General features: G+C 37.3%; 1 protein-coding gene across 1 annotated transcript in view; it reads left to right on the plus strand.

The window, feature by feature from the left end:
* The window catches only part of TFB2M (transcription factor B2, mitochondrial), a 10975-nt gene extending 1514 nt beyond the window's left edge, over positions 1-9461 (plus strand). Inside the window, exons 2-8 of the mRNA XM_010004614.1 lie at positions 607-695; positions 1614-1767; positions 2180-2328; positions 3891-3980; positions 6448-6510; positions 7731-7882; positions 9275-9461. Of these exons, the coding sequence (XP_010002916.1) occupies positions 607-695; positions 1614-1767; positions 2180-2328; positions 3891-3980; positions 6448-6510; positions 7731-7882; positions 9275-9461 (884 nt within the window). The remainder of the gene's footprint in view (positions 1-606; positions 696-1613; positions 1768-2179; positions 2329-3890; positions 3981-6447; positions 6511-7730; positions 7883-9274) is intronic.
* The last annotated feature ends 4163 nt before the right edge of the window (positions 9462-13624 follow it).

Raw genomic sequence — 13624 nt, forward strand, 5'->3', positions numbered from 1 at the left:
CTGGAGGCCGGGGGCGGCGGGGAGGGGTCTGCTTATACAGGGCTGTGGGGGGAACAAGCGAGAGCTCGGTCTGCAGGCCTGGGGCACTGCTGTTAAACTTTGCTGCAGAGTAAGCAGAGGTGCAGAATTTCACCCAGGTGATGTTTTGGTTTTGTAGGTGAAGTTCCTCTCAGTCATTAAAAGCGCCCTGGAGGCTGTGGAGCGCTGTGCAGCCAGCCCTCTGCAGCTACCTGGTGGTTTGGGGTTTTTTACACCTCTGCACAGGGCATTTTTACATGTAGAGATAATGAGGGTGAGGTTTCCGTTCTCCTTTCAGAAGGAAAAAGGAGTAGAAACATTTGAAATATTCAGTGTTTCTCAGTATCTAGTACGTGTAATTTTTAATTTAGTGTCCCAGGTGTAATTTGCGGAGCAACCTCAGCCAGGCTGCATGTCAGTCCTTCTAAATCGTATTTTGAAGTTTGAACAAGTGCAAGCTATTTCCTGTGGAAGGTGGTATGTCCCAAATGTTGTCTTGGGGAAATCACTAAAGGAAATTACTTAGAAAAAATGCACTTGTAAAATAATTCATTTTTTAAATTTATTTTTCACATTTTCCATCTTCAGGCCCTGGAATCTTGACCCGAACTCTGCTCAATGCGGGTGTTAAAGTGGTAGCTCTAGAAAGTAACTCAGCTTTTCTTCCAAACTTACAGGTACACTTTTGATTTGCTAGCACGTTTGTAAAACTTTAAATTAAAGGGAAAATAAGAAATTAACTCACAGTTGTGTAGTAACTGGTGAATTAAAAAAGAATTAAGCCAATGATTGTCACTTGTAACATCTGAAGTAATGCTTAATAATAGTAAATATTGTTTGGTTTTACATTGCATGTTCAGCAGCAGGCTATTTTATAATAAATCGATTTAACATTTTGTGGATGTAGGAATTCAAGTTCATAATCTTCCTGTGAATAGTTTCATTCATAAATTCGAGGCTTATACTAATCAGACTCGTTGTTGCGTATGTTTGGAGAAAGATGTTTGTATGGAGCTTTCAGAAATCTGCAAAAATAGTCTTGGCTATTCTGATTATCTCATGGTATTATTTAATCTATTGTCCTGCAATTGGCTGGTGATGTTAAGAAACTTGTTCTCCCTTGTTCACTTTGGCTTTGCGTGGATTCAGAGGTGGTCAGATGCAGAGCTGCAGAAGTTGCACTAGGAAGGACTGTGTTACAGTGCTGTAGAGTTTTGGAACCAAAGACTTTCACTGGACTTAAGATGTGTCTGAAAGGCATTCTCTCTGCATACATGAAGAATTCCAGTTATAAAACATGAAATGCAGTGGTTTATGTAGTTGAACAGAGCTTTTTTTGGCAAAACATTGCAGAACTTCTTACTGATTTAAGAATGTGAGTTAAAGCTCTCGTTGAGCACCACAAAAATGTCAAAATGCCCTGCACAGTGAAGGAAGCTATTATTTTTCTTAGCTATAAGAAGCAGTTCTGAGATTTGACTTAGGAACTGGGTAACAAATTTAGGTAGTGCTTGAAAATTTTGTGTTTGGATTGGGTGTTTTACAAGACAGGTTACTGCATCCAGATTTCTTCAACTGAAACTGGTTTTATTCAGTCCCTAGAGAATAGCCTGGATGGACAATTAAAGGTAATTTACGGTGACTTCTTCAGACTGGATCCTTTGGTGACTGGAACAGTGAAACCACCTGCTGTATGTTCAGACAAACTTTTTGAAACCATGGGTGTAGCAGCAGTTCCTTGGAGGGCTGGTACGTGTATATAATCAAACCAGGACAACATGTTACAAATACATTTGAAGGGTGCCTGGGCACTTTGGCAAAATGTCTGGGATTTCCTTGAGGTCTGTATTCTATTTTAAGATACGTGCTGGATTAATGGATGTTGTTTCCTATGTTTCAGCATTATTTAGGTTCTTGATAACTTCAAAAAGCCCTTGTGACAATATGAAATCTCAGCTATTTGCTTGTCTCTATTACAAGTTTAGTCTAATGCAAACTGGGTGTAGCTTTGACTAAAGCTTGAATTGTATTAATTCTTGAACTATGTGAGCTGACAGACTTTCTTTTCTTAATTGTTTGTAGTATAGACATTAGCATTAAGGAGATTGTCTAGCAAATATATGCAAAATTATAAAGATACTTTTACATGCTATTGAAACAGATGTACCTTTGAAAATTTTTGGAATCTTACCACAAAGAAGAGAAAGGAACATGCTTTGGAGGCTTCTTTTTGCCCTGTACGAATGCAGTTCAATATACAGATATGGAAGAGTAGAACTCAACATCTTTGTAAGTGAAAAGGAGTACAAGGTATGTGTAAGAGATTTTATATCTAGTAAAGAATAGTGCTTCACAGAACACAAAAACATTTATGTGCTAGTAAAGAATAAGTAGTGCTTCACAGAACACAAAAACATTTATGTTGGTATAGCTAATGTTTTTGCTCGTGAATTTCTTTTTCTGACAGAATGTTTAAGTCTTCTCTGTTTCCTACTTGTTCTGTGTGGTAATAGCATTGTCAAGAAACATTCTGTTGTCTCATACCCACAGATCTTACAAATGTGAAAGTTGGTCCTTTAAAAGGATACACAGCAGCAGACAGCAGCTTTCCATTCTAACTTGGGACATGCAAAAATTCTGTGACATACTTGTCCAACAAAGTTGTTTTCTAGTGGCAGGTGGTAATCAATGAAGACTGAATTAAAAATGACCTGTGAAGAAGATTCAGAGTCACTAAATACTGTACTCAGAGAGATGCATATCTCCTTTTGTTCCATTTTTGCATGGAATACTGGAAAAAAACTTGAGGCAAAATATGAGTGATTTACACACCTATTTATTATCTTTCTGGGTTATGGTTCCTAGTCTGTGCTGTCCCAAACATCTTAGAACTGTTCTTATAGTTCAAGGGTATCTTTTCTTTCTTTGAAACTGAGGTTCATATGAGCCTCAAACCTTTAATTACTCGAACTAAGCAAAGACTACCAGGTGTACTTAGACAACCTGTATTGTGTCTAGCACCCTACTGAAAAAAATTATATTGTTCTGTGACATGGCAGGTTGGACACCACTGAAATATCCACTTAAATGGTATGTTTTTAATGGACAGATCTTAGAGCAAACAGGAGGCAGCCTTTTCATTTAATGCAGTCACTGTGTTTTGAATTAAGTTTTCTGGTTTTATTGTAAGCCCTGTTACATGAGTTCTGTACCTTGCTGAAAGCAACTGGAACCTTCTTTTAGTGGGCACCATTCATTTTTTTTTTTTTTGTGTTGACCATATGATGAGGCTTTTTAAATCTATTGTGAATAGTTAAATCTCCCTGACATGATTTACTTCTTTCTCTGCCCTGTTTGAGAATAAGAAAAAGTTTTTATTTTTTTTCTTGCCCTTAGAGTTCTCTGATCTGTAATATTATCAGGATGATGACTGCACAAGCTGCTTTGTGTTCAGTGAGGTCACCTGATATTTGGCTTACTCTGCTTGTGTGTCTTACTGGGAATACTATCAGTGCAAGCTGATAATTCTGCCCATGTTATGTTTTTTATACAAAATATGATCCCTGTTTCTCTTCAGTGTGAAACTTCTCTGGCTTAAAAAGTGCCAGAAAGTATAAGGTGGAAGTTCGTACACAGTTCAGTTATCCAAATAAGTGCTGCAAAGAAGTACTTAGACTGCCATAATGTCTTGTAATCATGTGTTTTGACAAGATGTACTAAAATAGCACAAAGTATGTATTTGAGGCCTAATCTAAATTTTAGACTTAACTATTAATTTCTTACCACTTGTTATATACAAAAGGATTTTTCTTAGATAAATAAGCAATCTTAGCTTTTGCAGTAAAAATGCTCTTTCTTTGCCATTTTGTTAGGTATTAACAGCAAAGCCTGGAGAAGTGAAGGCTTACCAAGCACTTACTGTACTTTGGCAAGTAGGATGTGAAATTGAGCTACTGCACAAGGTAAGTTTTTTTTCTACCAGCGGGCATGGTCTAATGCTATGAACATGTTTATAGAAAAGGGTTTATAATGTTTTACTATCATAAGCAAGTTGGAAGCTAATTTGATGTTTAAATTATCTGGAGAAGTACTGAAAACTTTTGGATGTAAAAACATGAAACAGTCATGTTTTGTGTAGTAATCTTTCAGTTAAGCAGCATCGTTATTAACTATGATGTCAATATTTTCATTACAAGCCACTGTACTAAAAAACATTCTCAGAAGCTGGTAGATAAGAAAGAGATATTTGTGCAACAGAGAAGTCTTTTCTATCTTGCCAGGGATTCTTTGAGACTACCAGACTACTCTTCCTGTCTGTCATAGTCTGCTCTTTGTTACATCCCTCAGCATTTTGACATCATGTATGCTATTGACTTCCTGAGCTGTGTTCAGTAGAAATATTTGAGTCTTGGTGGCTTCATGTTCCAAGCAGGCCTGCTTCTCCTGCTAGTCAATAACTATCTTACCTTGTCAAACATGCTGTGGTTTAGTTTTAAACAGGTTTTTATGTTGTCCCCCCACCTCTACATGAGCACATGGCTGTCAGCTTTCACTTACTTTAAGCTTTTTAGGTTTATAGTTGCTTGTGCTCTGTTTGTCTAGGAATCTATCTTCATAATTTAAATGTGTTACTAATCTAAAATTAAAAGTTTTACTATGTAGTGTCTTCCAAATACTTTATATTATGAGGTATATTAAACATTAAGGAGTTGAAGAGTAAGATGATACTTGTTGAAGATGGTAATCTGACTAAATGGGATGAAGGAAGAGCAGTGGTATTCAATGCATTTTATGCCTCAGTCTTTAATAATACTGATAGACCTTGGGCTGCCCCTTCCCCTGAGTCAGAGGACCACAAGTGTGGGAATAGTGACTTCCCATTTGTGGACACTGAAATTGTAAGGCACCAGCTGTATCTGTTGAATGTTCACAAGTTGATGGGTTCTCATGAGATTCATCCCAGAGTTCTGAAGGAGCTAATAGATGTCATGGCAGGACCCCTCTTAATGATCTTCCAAAGATCTTGTGAGTCTGGGGAGGTCGCTGGTGACTGGAATCTTGCCAGAGTTACTCCAGCTGGTAAATAGGCATGAGTGAAGACCCAGGGAACTACAGACCCATTAGTCTAACCTGGAAAAATTATGGAGGAGGTTATACTGGCTACTATTAAAAAGCATTTAAAGAACAATGTCATCATCAGGCACAGTCAGCATGGGTTCACAAGGGAAAGTCCTGTTTAACTTACCTGATACCCTTCTATGATTAGGTCACTCACCTAGTAGATGAAGGGAAGGCAGTGGATGTGTTTTTTCTGGATTTTAGCAAAGCTTTTGATACTGTCCCTCACAGCATCCTTTTGGACAAGATGTCCAGCTGTGAGATGAGTGGGTTCACAGTGCACTGAGTGAAGAACTGGCTGAATGGTAGACCTCAAAGGGCTGCAGTGAATGGAGCTACATCTGGCTGGCAACCACTTATCAGTGATGTCCCTCAGGGTTCAATTCTAGGGCCGGTTCTGGATGCAGGAGTTGAGTGCACCACTAGCACGTTTGCTGATGATACCAAATGGGGAGGTGCTGCTGACTCTTTTGAGGGACAAGATACCTTGCAGAGGACCTAGACAGATTGGAGCTTTGGGCAGCAATTAATGGGAGGAAATAAAGAAGTTGAAATGGTAGACTCTGCACCTAGGACAAAGTAACACTGGGCACAAGTATAAATCGGGAAAGGAGTGGCTGGCAAGCAGCCCTGCCAAGAGGGATCTGGGGATGCTTGTAGGCAGCAGGGTCAGTGTGAGTCAGCTGTGTTCCCTGGCAGACACGAGGGCAAACCACATTCTGGGGTACCTCAAACAGTGCATAAGCAGCGTGCAAAAAGAGATCATTATCCCTCTGTATTGAGCATTGGTGTGACCTCACAGAGCTACTGTGTGTAGCTCTGGGCCCCATGATTTAAGGATGTCAAGGTCCTTGATGCAGGAGGCCACAAAGCTGGTTAAAGGGCTGGAAGGTCCTATGGCTAAGGTCTTTGGGTGGGGCTAGCTTGGAGAGAGCGCTGAGGGGCTACCTCATTGGTCTCCACAGCTTACTGAGGAGATGAAGTGAAGGGAGGTGCTGCTGTCTTCTCTTTGGAATCTAGTGATTGAATGGTTCAAAGCTGCTCCAGAGGAGGTTTAGACAGGAGATTAGGAAGCGTTTCTTTACCAAGAGGCTGGTCAAACACTGGAACCAACTTCCTGTAGGGGTGGTCAGTGCCCCAAGCCTGTCAAGTGTTTAAGAGCCATTTGGACAATGCCCATAATAACATGTCTTAACTTTAAATCAGCCTGTACTTGGTCTAGGTGATCATGTAGGTCCCTTCCAACTGAAATGTAATGTAATATCCTAACAAAGCACTTTCATTCTGTAATGTATTTGCTTCCTCACATAGGAACCTTGGTCGTCATTTGTAACTAATTTGAAAAGTGGGGGACTGGCGGTACCAAAAAGCAAGGTAAGGTTGTTGAGTGCACTTTTCTTGTACTAGAAATGCTGCTAAACCGCATTTAATTAAAGGCTAGAATAACTTTATAACAGCATTTACACATGTATTTTTTTAAGAAATGTTCTTCTAATAAATTTAAGGGCAGCATATCGATGCCTCAAAAGTGGGGTGAAGAATTGCTATTGCTTATAAACTGAAATAAACTACTATAGGGTCCATGATAGAAAGAAGTGTACTGAATAAACAGCATAAAAGCGTGTAAGCAGATAAAGTCTTTCCAGAATAAGTTACTGACAGGGTCACATCTACCTGCTTGAACAAAACAAGTGTTACCACAATTAATAGCACAATCAATATGCCACTGGTTTTGATTAAAATGCTTATTCACATGTCCAGTCTAGATTCCATGTGCTAGTTCATTGCTGCAAAGTGTGACTCTCAAAACTTAAGTTTGAGAAGTGGAAAAATATCTTGTGTAAAGTGCTTTACTTTTATCTTTTATAGAAGTTAAGATATTCCTTTGTATAATATAAGAGTATTTATATTTAACAAAATAATACAAAAGCATGTTCACTTAATATTTAGTTTTGTTCTCCCCAGATGACTACTGTGGTACGATGTTGAGTGTTGTTGGAGATGTTACTGTACAGTATAAGTGACTGGGTGTGCCTTACAGAGGTGTGTTGCTGTAAAACCATGTAGAGGGGCATATCAGGTGGATATGACAGCCTTAGGAGAAGTACACATGTGAGGTCTGTTGGACGATATATTTATGGCTGCCAAAACAGAAGTACATGTCATTTATAGGCTCCACATCCTCCCAGTTTCATAAAATCCTCCAGTTGCAATGTTGTCATAGTGTTATGTAATTCCATCTTTTTATACAAAAGTTGAAGTGATCTTATCTAATACCTTGCATAGTATAGGAATACTGTAGGCCACATAATCTGCTGAAGACTTACATCAAACCTGTATTGTCTGTTTCAACAAAGGAAGTTCTGTCTTGAAAAAATAAAACCGGAAGTGATCATATGTCTTGTTTCCTATTTCTGTTCCTGTTTGAGGGGCAGGGAAGGTAAAGCATCTTCATTCTAGAACAACATTTTAAAGCCTTACCTTCCAATGAAATTTGCTTGTTAAGACTTTTAGCACTCTTTAAGAAATGTTACTGGTGGCACAGAGGAAACACTTTTAGCTAAAGACTGACTTCTTGGTTTTTTTCCTTGCAGTGGCTGCCAAATGACCATTTATGTTTGGTACGACTGACTCCTCAGCAAAATCTATTTACAGGAGACTTGAAGCCCACAAATTCATCTACCTTTATTTTCATGGTGAAACAGTGTCTTGCTAAACCCAAGTCTAGACTTACTGATAGATTAAAGTAAGTAAGAAAGAATGACAGTTTTTACACATTTTCTTCAGAGAAATACAGGAAAATATTAAAATATATTCTCAAAGCAATATTTATTTGCAGACTAAATACAGACTTTTAAAAAAATTAATTAATAATCTACATGTAGAATATTTCATTTTTGAAACCCACAGTACAGTATTTTGGGGACTGTTCCTGGCCTGTGTTCACAGATGATCAAAGCTTGAGGTATGACAGGAAGTTAGGCAAGTATTTAGAATGAAGATGTACAGTAATTGTCTGTATCTGCAAGAAGTTTTCACTCATTTTACAGACATAATAATAAAGTCACAAAGAGTTTTGCAGGTTTAGAAATCAAAAACTGAAAAAGAGTTTCAGTTTATAACAGACATCAAAGTAATGCTAATGAAAACAGCTGAAGGTTATTGAAGGTGGAGTGGAGATGTCCTCAAATGGCTTTCTGTTACCTAATTAAAAAATTAGGCTTCAGACTTACCAATTATGTAACTCTCTTTAATTATTCTTTTTTTGGTATTACATTTGAGCTATTAGCTTTGCTTTATGATCAGTAGGTTTTTGTTTCCCGTAAATGGGAAGTGTTTGCACTCTGAAAAGCACTGGCTTCAACTTCTTAATGAAAATAATATATTTCTCATTTGCTGGTAGTAGTTAATGGAAGTTAATTTCCAGAAAGTAGGGAAAAAAACAAAGCTAGTGAATTCCAGTAACTAATTCAGGAAAGACAAGTACAAAGAGCCTTAATGGATTTCTTTATTAAAGCTCAGTGGTGTACCTCATCTCCACTGGACCTTTCAGCCAGGAAGTGGAGCTAACCTTGAAGGCTTCTCATGTGCATCTTCAGTGTGTTTATACACCCTTTTCTTGTCTGGGAAATAGTTAATGTATATGCATGTTTATAAAAGGTCTAGTTTTCATAGAATGATGTAGACAGGGAGACAGTAGATACATGTGTTTATATATAGAAAATACCTGGGAGGTGTAAGTCACACTAACTCATGCTATGCTGAATCATCATCTTTAAGATGACCTTGGTTTTCATTTCCCAGGCATTGATGAACAGTCCCTGTTTGTGCTGTAATGCCTGTTACTGACTGGGGTGGCTGAGGTGGAGGAGGGAAGGCAGCAACCCTTTAATAAGAAGGCTTATGTGGTTTGGTATTGTTTATGTCTGCTGGGGGCTTTATTGAGTATTTACATGTCTTACTAGCAGAGATGTCTTCCTATTTGCAGTATGGATTGAAAATAATTTGTGTTGTAGGAAGATGTTAACTTCTAGAAGCTGAAAAAGAGTGAAAAGGACTTTCAGATACTGTTTCTAGCTCTTTAATTTTTCACAGAAAGAAATGTTCTGTTATGATTTTGTTTGTTTGTTTGTTTCAGATCATGGAGCTTGGACAATAGTGACAAATTACTGAGAGAGCTAGAAATTCCAAATAATGCTGAAACACGTAACTTATACCCGGAAGACTATAGGCGTCTTTTTGAGGCTTTGCAAAGCTCTAGTGTGTTTACTGAAACCTGGTTCCATGATGAAGTCTTGGAAAGTATAAGGAACATAAACTTATAATTTTAAAGCTGCTGTCTTTTGGAAGATCACCTTTGCTTCTGGAAGATGACTTTGATAAGAAGTGATTTAAACAAAATCGGAGATATTCTTAACTAGATTTCCTGTCCAAACAGGAAAATAAATTTAGCAAGTAACAAGAGTCCTTCTTCAGAGAATGAAACTCATGGATTCACAGTTATTTGATCACAATCCTATCTAGAATGGGCAAATTTTGCATCTTTTCCAGGAGCATGTTAATGACCTTCTGCTTTTGGTTGTACCACTTAAACGGAACTTTTTGTTACACTGCTGTATATTGACAACATTTGAAAAAAATAACTGACCAAATACTGTTATTTGTGTGGTTTGTGTTTTAGAGCTCAGCAATTTGAATGCCCTTTCACAGGTTTCTCAGATACACTGGTCTTTATAACCACAAAATGTGTTATATTGTCTCCTGATATAAAAACCTTGCAGTCTAAAGTCAACATAATATTACTAAATCAATCCTTGTGGGTTAGCAGAAGACAAGGTTATGACAGCATGATAAAACATCAGCTCTAAAATTTCCTGTATTGCTGATTGGAGAAAAATGTTGTGACAATTCTTTCTTTTGAAATTTTGAAAAGAACACTGGGCACCCTGTTCTGGTTTACAGTATGTGAACACCAATATGCATTTAGGCACTGTCCTGTTTTAGGTCTAAACCCAAAGTAATCAGAACAGTCAGTGTTCTATAAACATTTCAGTTAGGAAAAAAAAAATCTCACCTTCAACCTTTGTCAATATGTATTTATTTGATACATATTATATGTACATATTACCTGTATGTAAAACCTGACTTTAAAACTATATTCTATTAAAATTATATTTTTAGCCATAGTCCTCCATTATGCAACCTGTTCTGTTGTTTGAATAGCACTGGCAGGCTATTCTGGTTCTGTGTTCTATAGTGTCTCATCTGGGAAGAGCTGTGGCCAAAAAGATGCTTTTTTAGCAGTTATGAGTCAATAAAGTGCCTATTTGGTAAAGGCTGAGCTATTTTCAGCCATTGGAAAACAGCAGTGACCAAAACAATGCAAACACAGAATTGTATTTATAAACAGTGTGAGATACAGATGTGACAAGGATTCATCTCTCTTCCTTCTGCAGTTCCTGCTGCAGAAGGGAAATTGACGTCAAGCAGCTGCAGTTCACTGCTAGTTAGGCTGCAGCTTTCTGCTTAAGCTGCTGATAAGCCTTTGTAATGTTGTTATGGTGAAACTGCTGGAAAGGCTGAGGTTTAATTTGCAGTCTGTTTCAGGATGTTACTGGTGTTCAGGTGTAGGTCTTGAAGATTTGAGGCTTGCTTTCTGTTTACATCTCTTGTATTTCTGACAACTTGCATTATAAATTGACCATGAATGGCAAACCTGCGCTAGCAGAAGCAAACCCACTTATTTTCAGTTTCAGTTGATGGTAACCATCTTATCTTCTGGTCCAAAAGAATGCAAGCATCTCCTGGCCTAATTTTTTTTTTTTTTCGCAATCAGATATCAAATATCTTGCTCTTATTACAGCAAGATGTCTTCTATCATCATACTAGGGAAGTGTTGAATGCATGGAATATAAGACCACCACTGTCTATACAAACTTTAACTGTGTTGCTGATAACGTTTCAAACACGAACTGATAAAAAAGATAATTATTTGCTGTGATTTTTTTTAATGCTTTTGGAAAACAGCATTTACTGAGCCAATGCAGATACTCCTGAGAAAACAGCAGGAGTTTGTAAGTGGGAGGAATATTGTGGAACTGCGTACTTGAAATGAGATTTAGTGTGTTTAGCCCTGATTGCAAATATGAAATGAAGAAAATAATGGCTATAATTATGAAAGTGGTTTTGAAATTGGTAGAAGAGATAGAGAATGTGAAAATTACTGGTGTACATGAATGAATACAGGGAAGTGAAATTGAAGTAAGTCCACGGATTCTTTGATATCCACCCAGTACTTCCTACTGTTACAGCTTTACAGTGTCAGTAGGATAATGATAAATGCAAACTTTATCTGAAATGCTAAGTTGTATATAGTGGCTTCTTGTTAGGATTTTTAATGAACCCTGTACTAGTTGTTTTCCTTTCCTTTGCATATCTGTCTTTGCCATATTCCTCGATAATGTTAATGGAAAATTGAGCCAACATCTGCTTCTTTTATTTTTTATTTACGTAAATGCGAAGACAGAATTTGCAACTAGGAAAACAGTGTATAAATTTAGGTTTATATTTACAAAATACTATTTGAAAACAAAACTGCAAATGGGACAGCAGTTTCCCATTTCCAGAAGTGCATTTATTTGAAGGTTACTGTGCCAGATACAGTAAATAAAATAAAAAAATATTAGAAATTAGCCCTGACTTTTGAAAATGTTGCACAATTCAGTTGTTTTTACATAGTTTTGTGTTACGGCATTTTAATATATAAAGATCTGTAGCAAAATAATTTTAAAATTATATGAATTAGCTGCAAGCTTTTGGGCAGACTTATTTCTTCTTACATTTTCCTTTCTTTGAATTTGTGATCTTGGGTGAGATGAAAGTTACAACATACATACAGTATACTTTATAGAAGGTCCACAATATATCGTATTTCTTTCAATTATTTCCAGACTGCTAGGATTTTCTTTATTTTATTTTTTTTTTTCCCCAAGACCAATTTAATTAATTACCCTCTAAAACATGAACTACACATAATAATGTTTAGCGAGTAGAACTTTTAAGTATTGTTTCCACTTCAGATACTTACAGGACTTGCCAAGAAAATGGTTTTGACATGCCATATTTAAGCACCCATATATCATAGTTTGTATATTGATTGTAACTTCAGAGGTGCTAAGTCTTTTCTAACAGCCCTCATCATTTGTGCCATCCACCTACCTGTAAAAGAAAATTACATGGCTGTGATGGTAATTGCCTAAATTTTTACCCCTTTAACTCTGTTAAAATCGTAGTAAACAAACAGAAATGGAAACAAACTTGGTCCTTCTGATGCCCACTTAATGAGAAATTTTGCCACTTGGAATTAGGAGATCAGTTGAGTTGGATTCTGTAGTTAGTTAGTTAGTTAGCTTTTGATCCAGAAGCAGGGTTTGTGACCTTGTACTAATTAACACAGTAGGTGGTGTGATAAGGGGTTGTTGAGGTGGAATGTGTACGTGCTGGCTACTAGGATTGCTCAGCGTTGGGCATTTTAATAATTACAGCTTAGCCTTGCAGGTAATAATGATAATGTTGATAGAAATACCAAAATAAAACTTGACAAGCACATTGTGTGGTGTAGTTTAGGATGTGTAAGTGTGATAGGATGAACCTGAGACTTTCTGAGGAACATGTTGAATTAACTGTGGCAGGCTAAACACCATCTAAGGCGGCTGCGGATTCAGAACTCCAATCTAGGCTTTGCGAACCTTTAATTAGCAAAGCTGTACCTTTCTTCTGTAAACACTGAAAAAATGGAAATGACAAGTAACTTCTCTAGAAGTTACAAGAAGTCAGTGAGAGATGCTTATTCACTCACATTGCATCCTTGCTCAGTAGCTGTTGCATCTCTGTGTATGCTGTTTAACATGTCGCTGCTGAAAACAGAGACCCTGGCTGTCCCCAGCTGATAGGATGCAATATGCAGCAAGCATGGGAAGCCCAAGGGAAATTAGGAGTAGTTAAGGTGCAGCAAGTGGAATAGTCAATTATTCATAGTGTAAACAAAACTTTAACCCTTGATGTAGTTAATCCTATTGATAAGACACCAAATAGACCTACAACACTGTCTGTTTATGTAAAACTTAATTGTACAGAATGTGGTATGTACAATTAATAAGTTTGAACGATTCTTCAGGAATTGAGTATTTTTTTGCCCAGGATGACTGCTCCTTATATTTTCTACAAGATTTTTTTTGTCTTGATCACTTCGCTTATGAAGTCTTATATTTATAATGATGAAAAACACCTGATGTTATCATCACCACTAGCTGTTCCCCGGGTTTCAGCTGTAGAGCGTAGCAGACACGTGAAGAGACTTATTTCTCTGCTGCAGAGTCACATTCTGAAGATATGAGAAGCTTTCAGCCAGTTTGAATTGGCAACGATTTTGCTTGATTTTATGGAAGTCTGCACCCAAGCTACAAACTGACATAGGAGTATTTGGCCA

This window comes from Chaetura pelagica, unplaced genomic scaffold (assembly GCF_000747805.2).
Source record: "Chaetura pelagica isolate M959 unplaced genomic scaffold, ChaPel_1.0 scaffold278, whole genome shotgun sequence".
Taxonomy (NCBI): Eukaryota; Metazoa; Chordata; class Aves; order Apodiformes; family Apodidae; genus Chaetura; species Chaetura pelagica.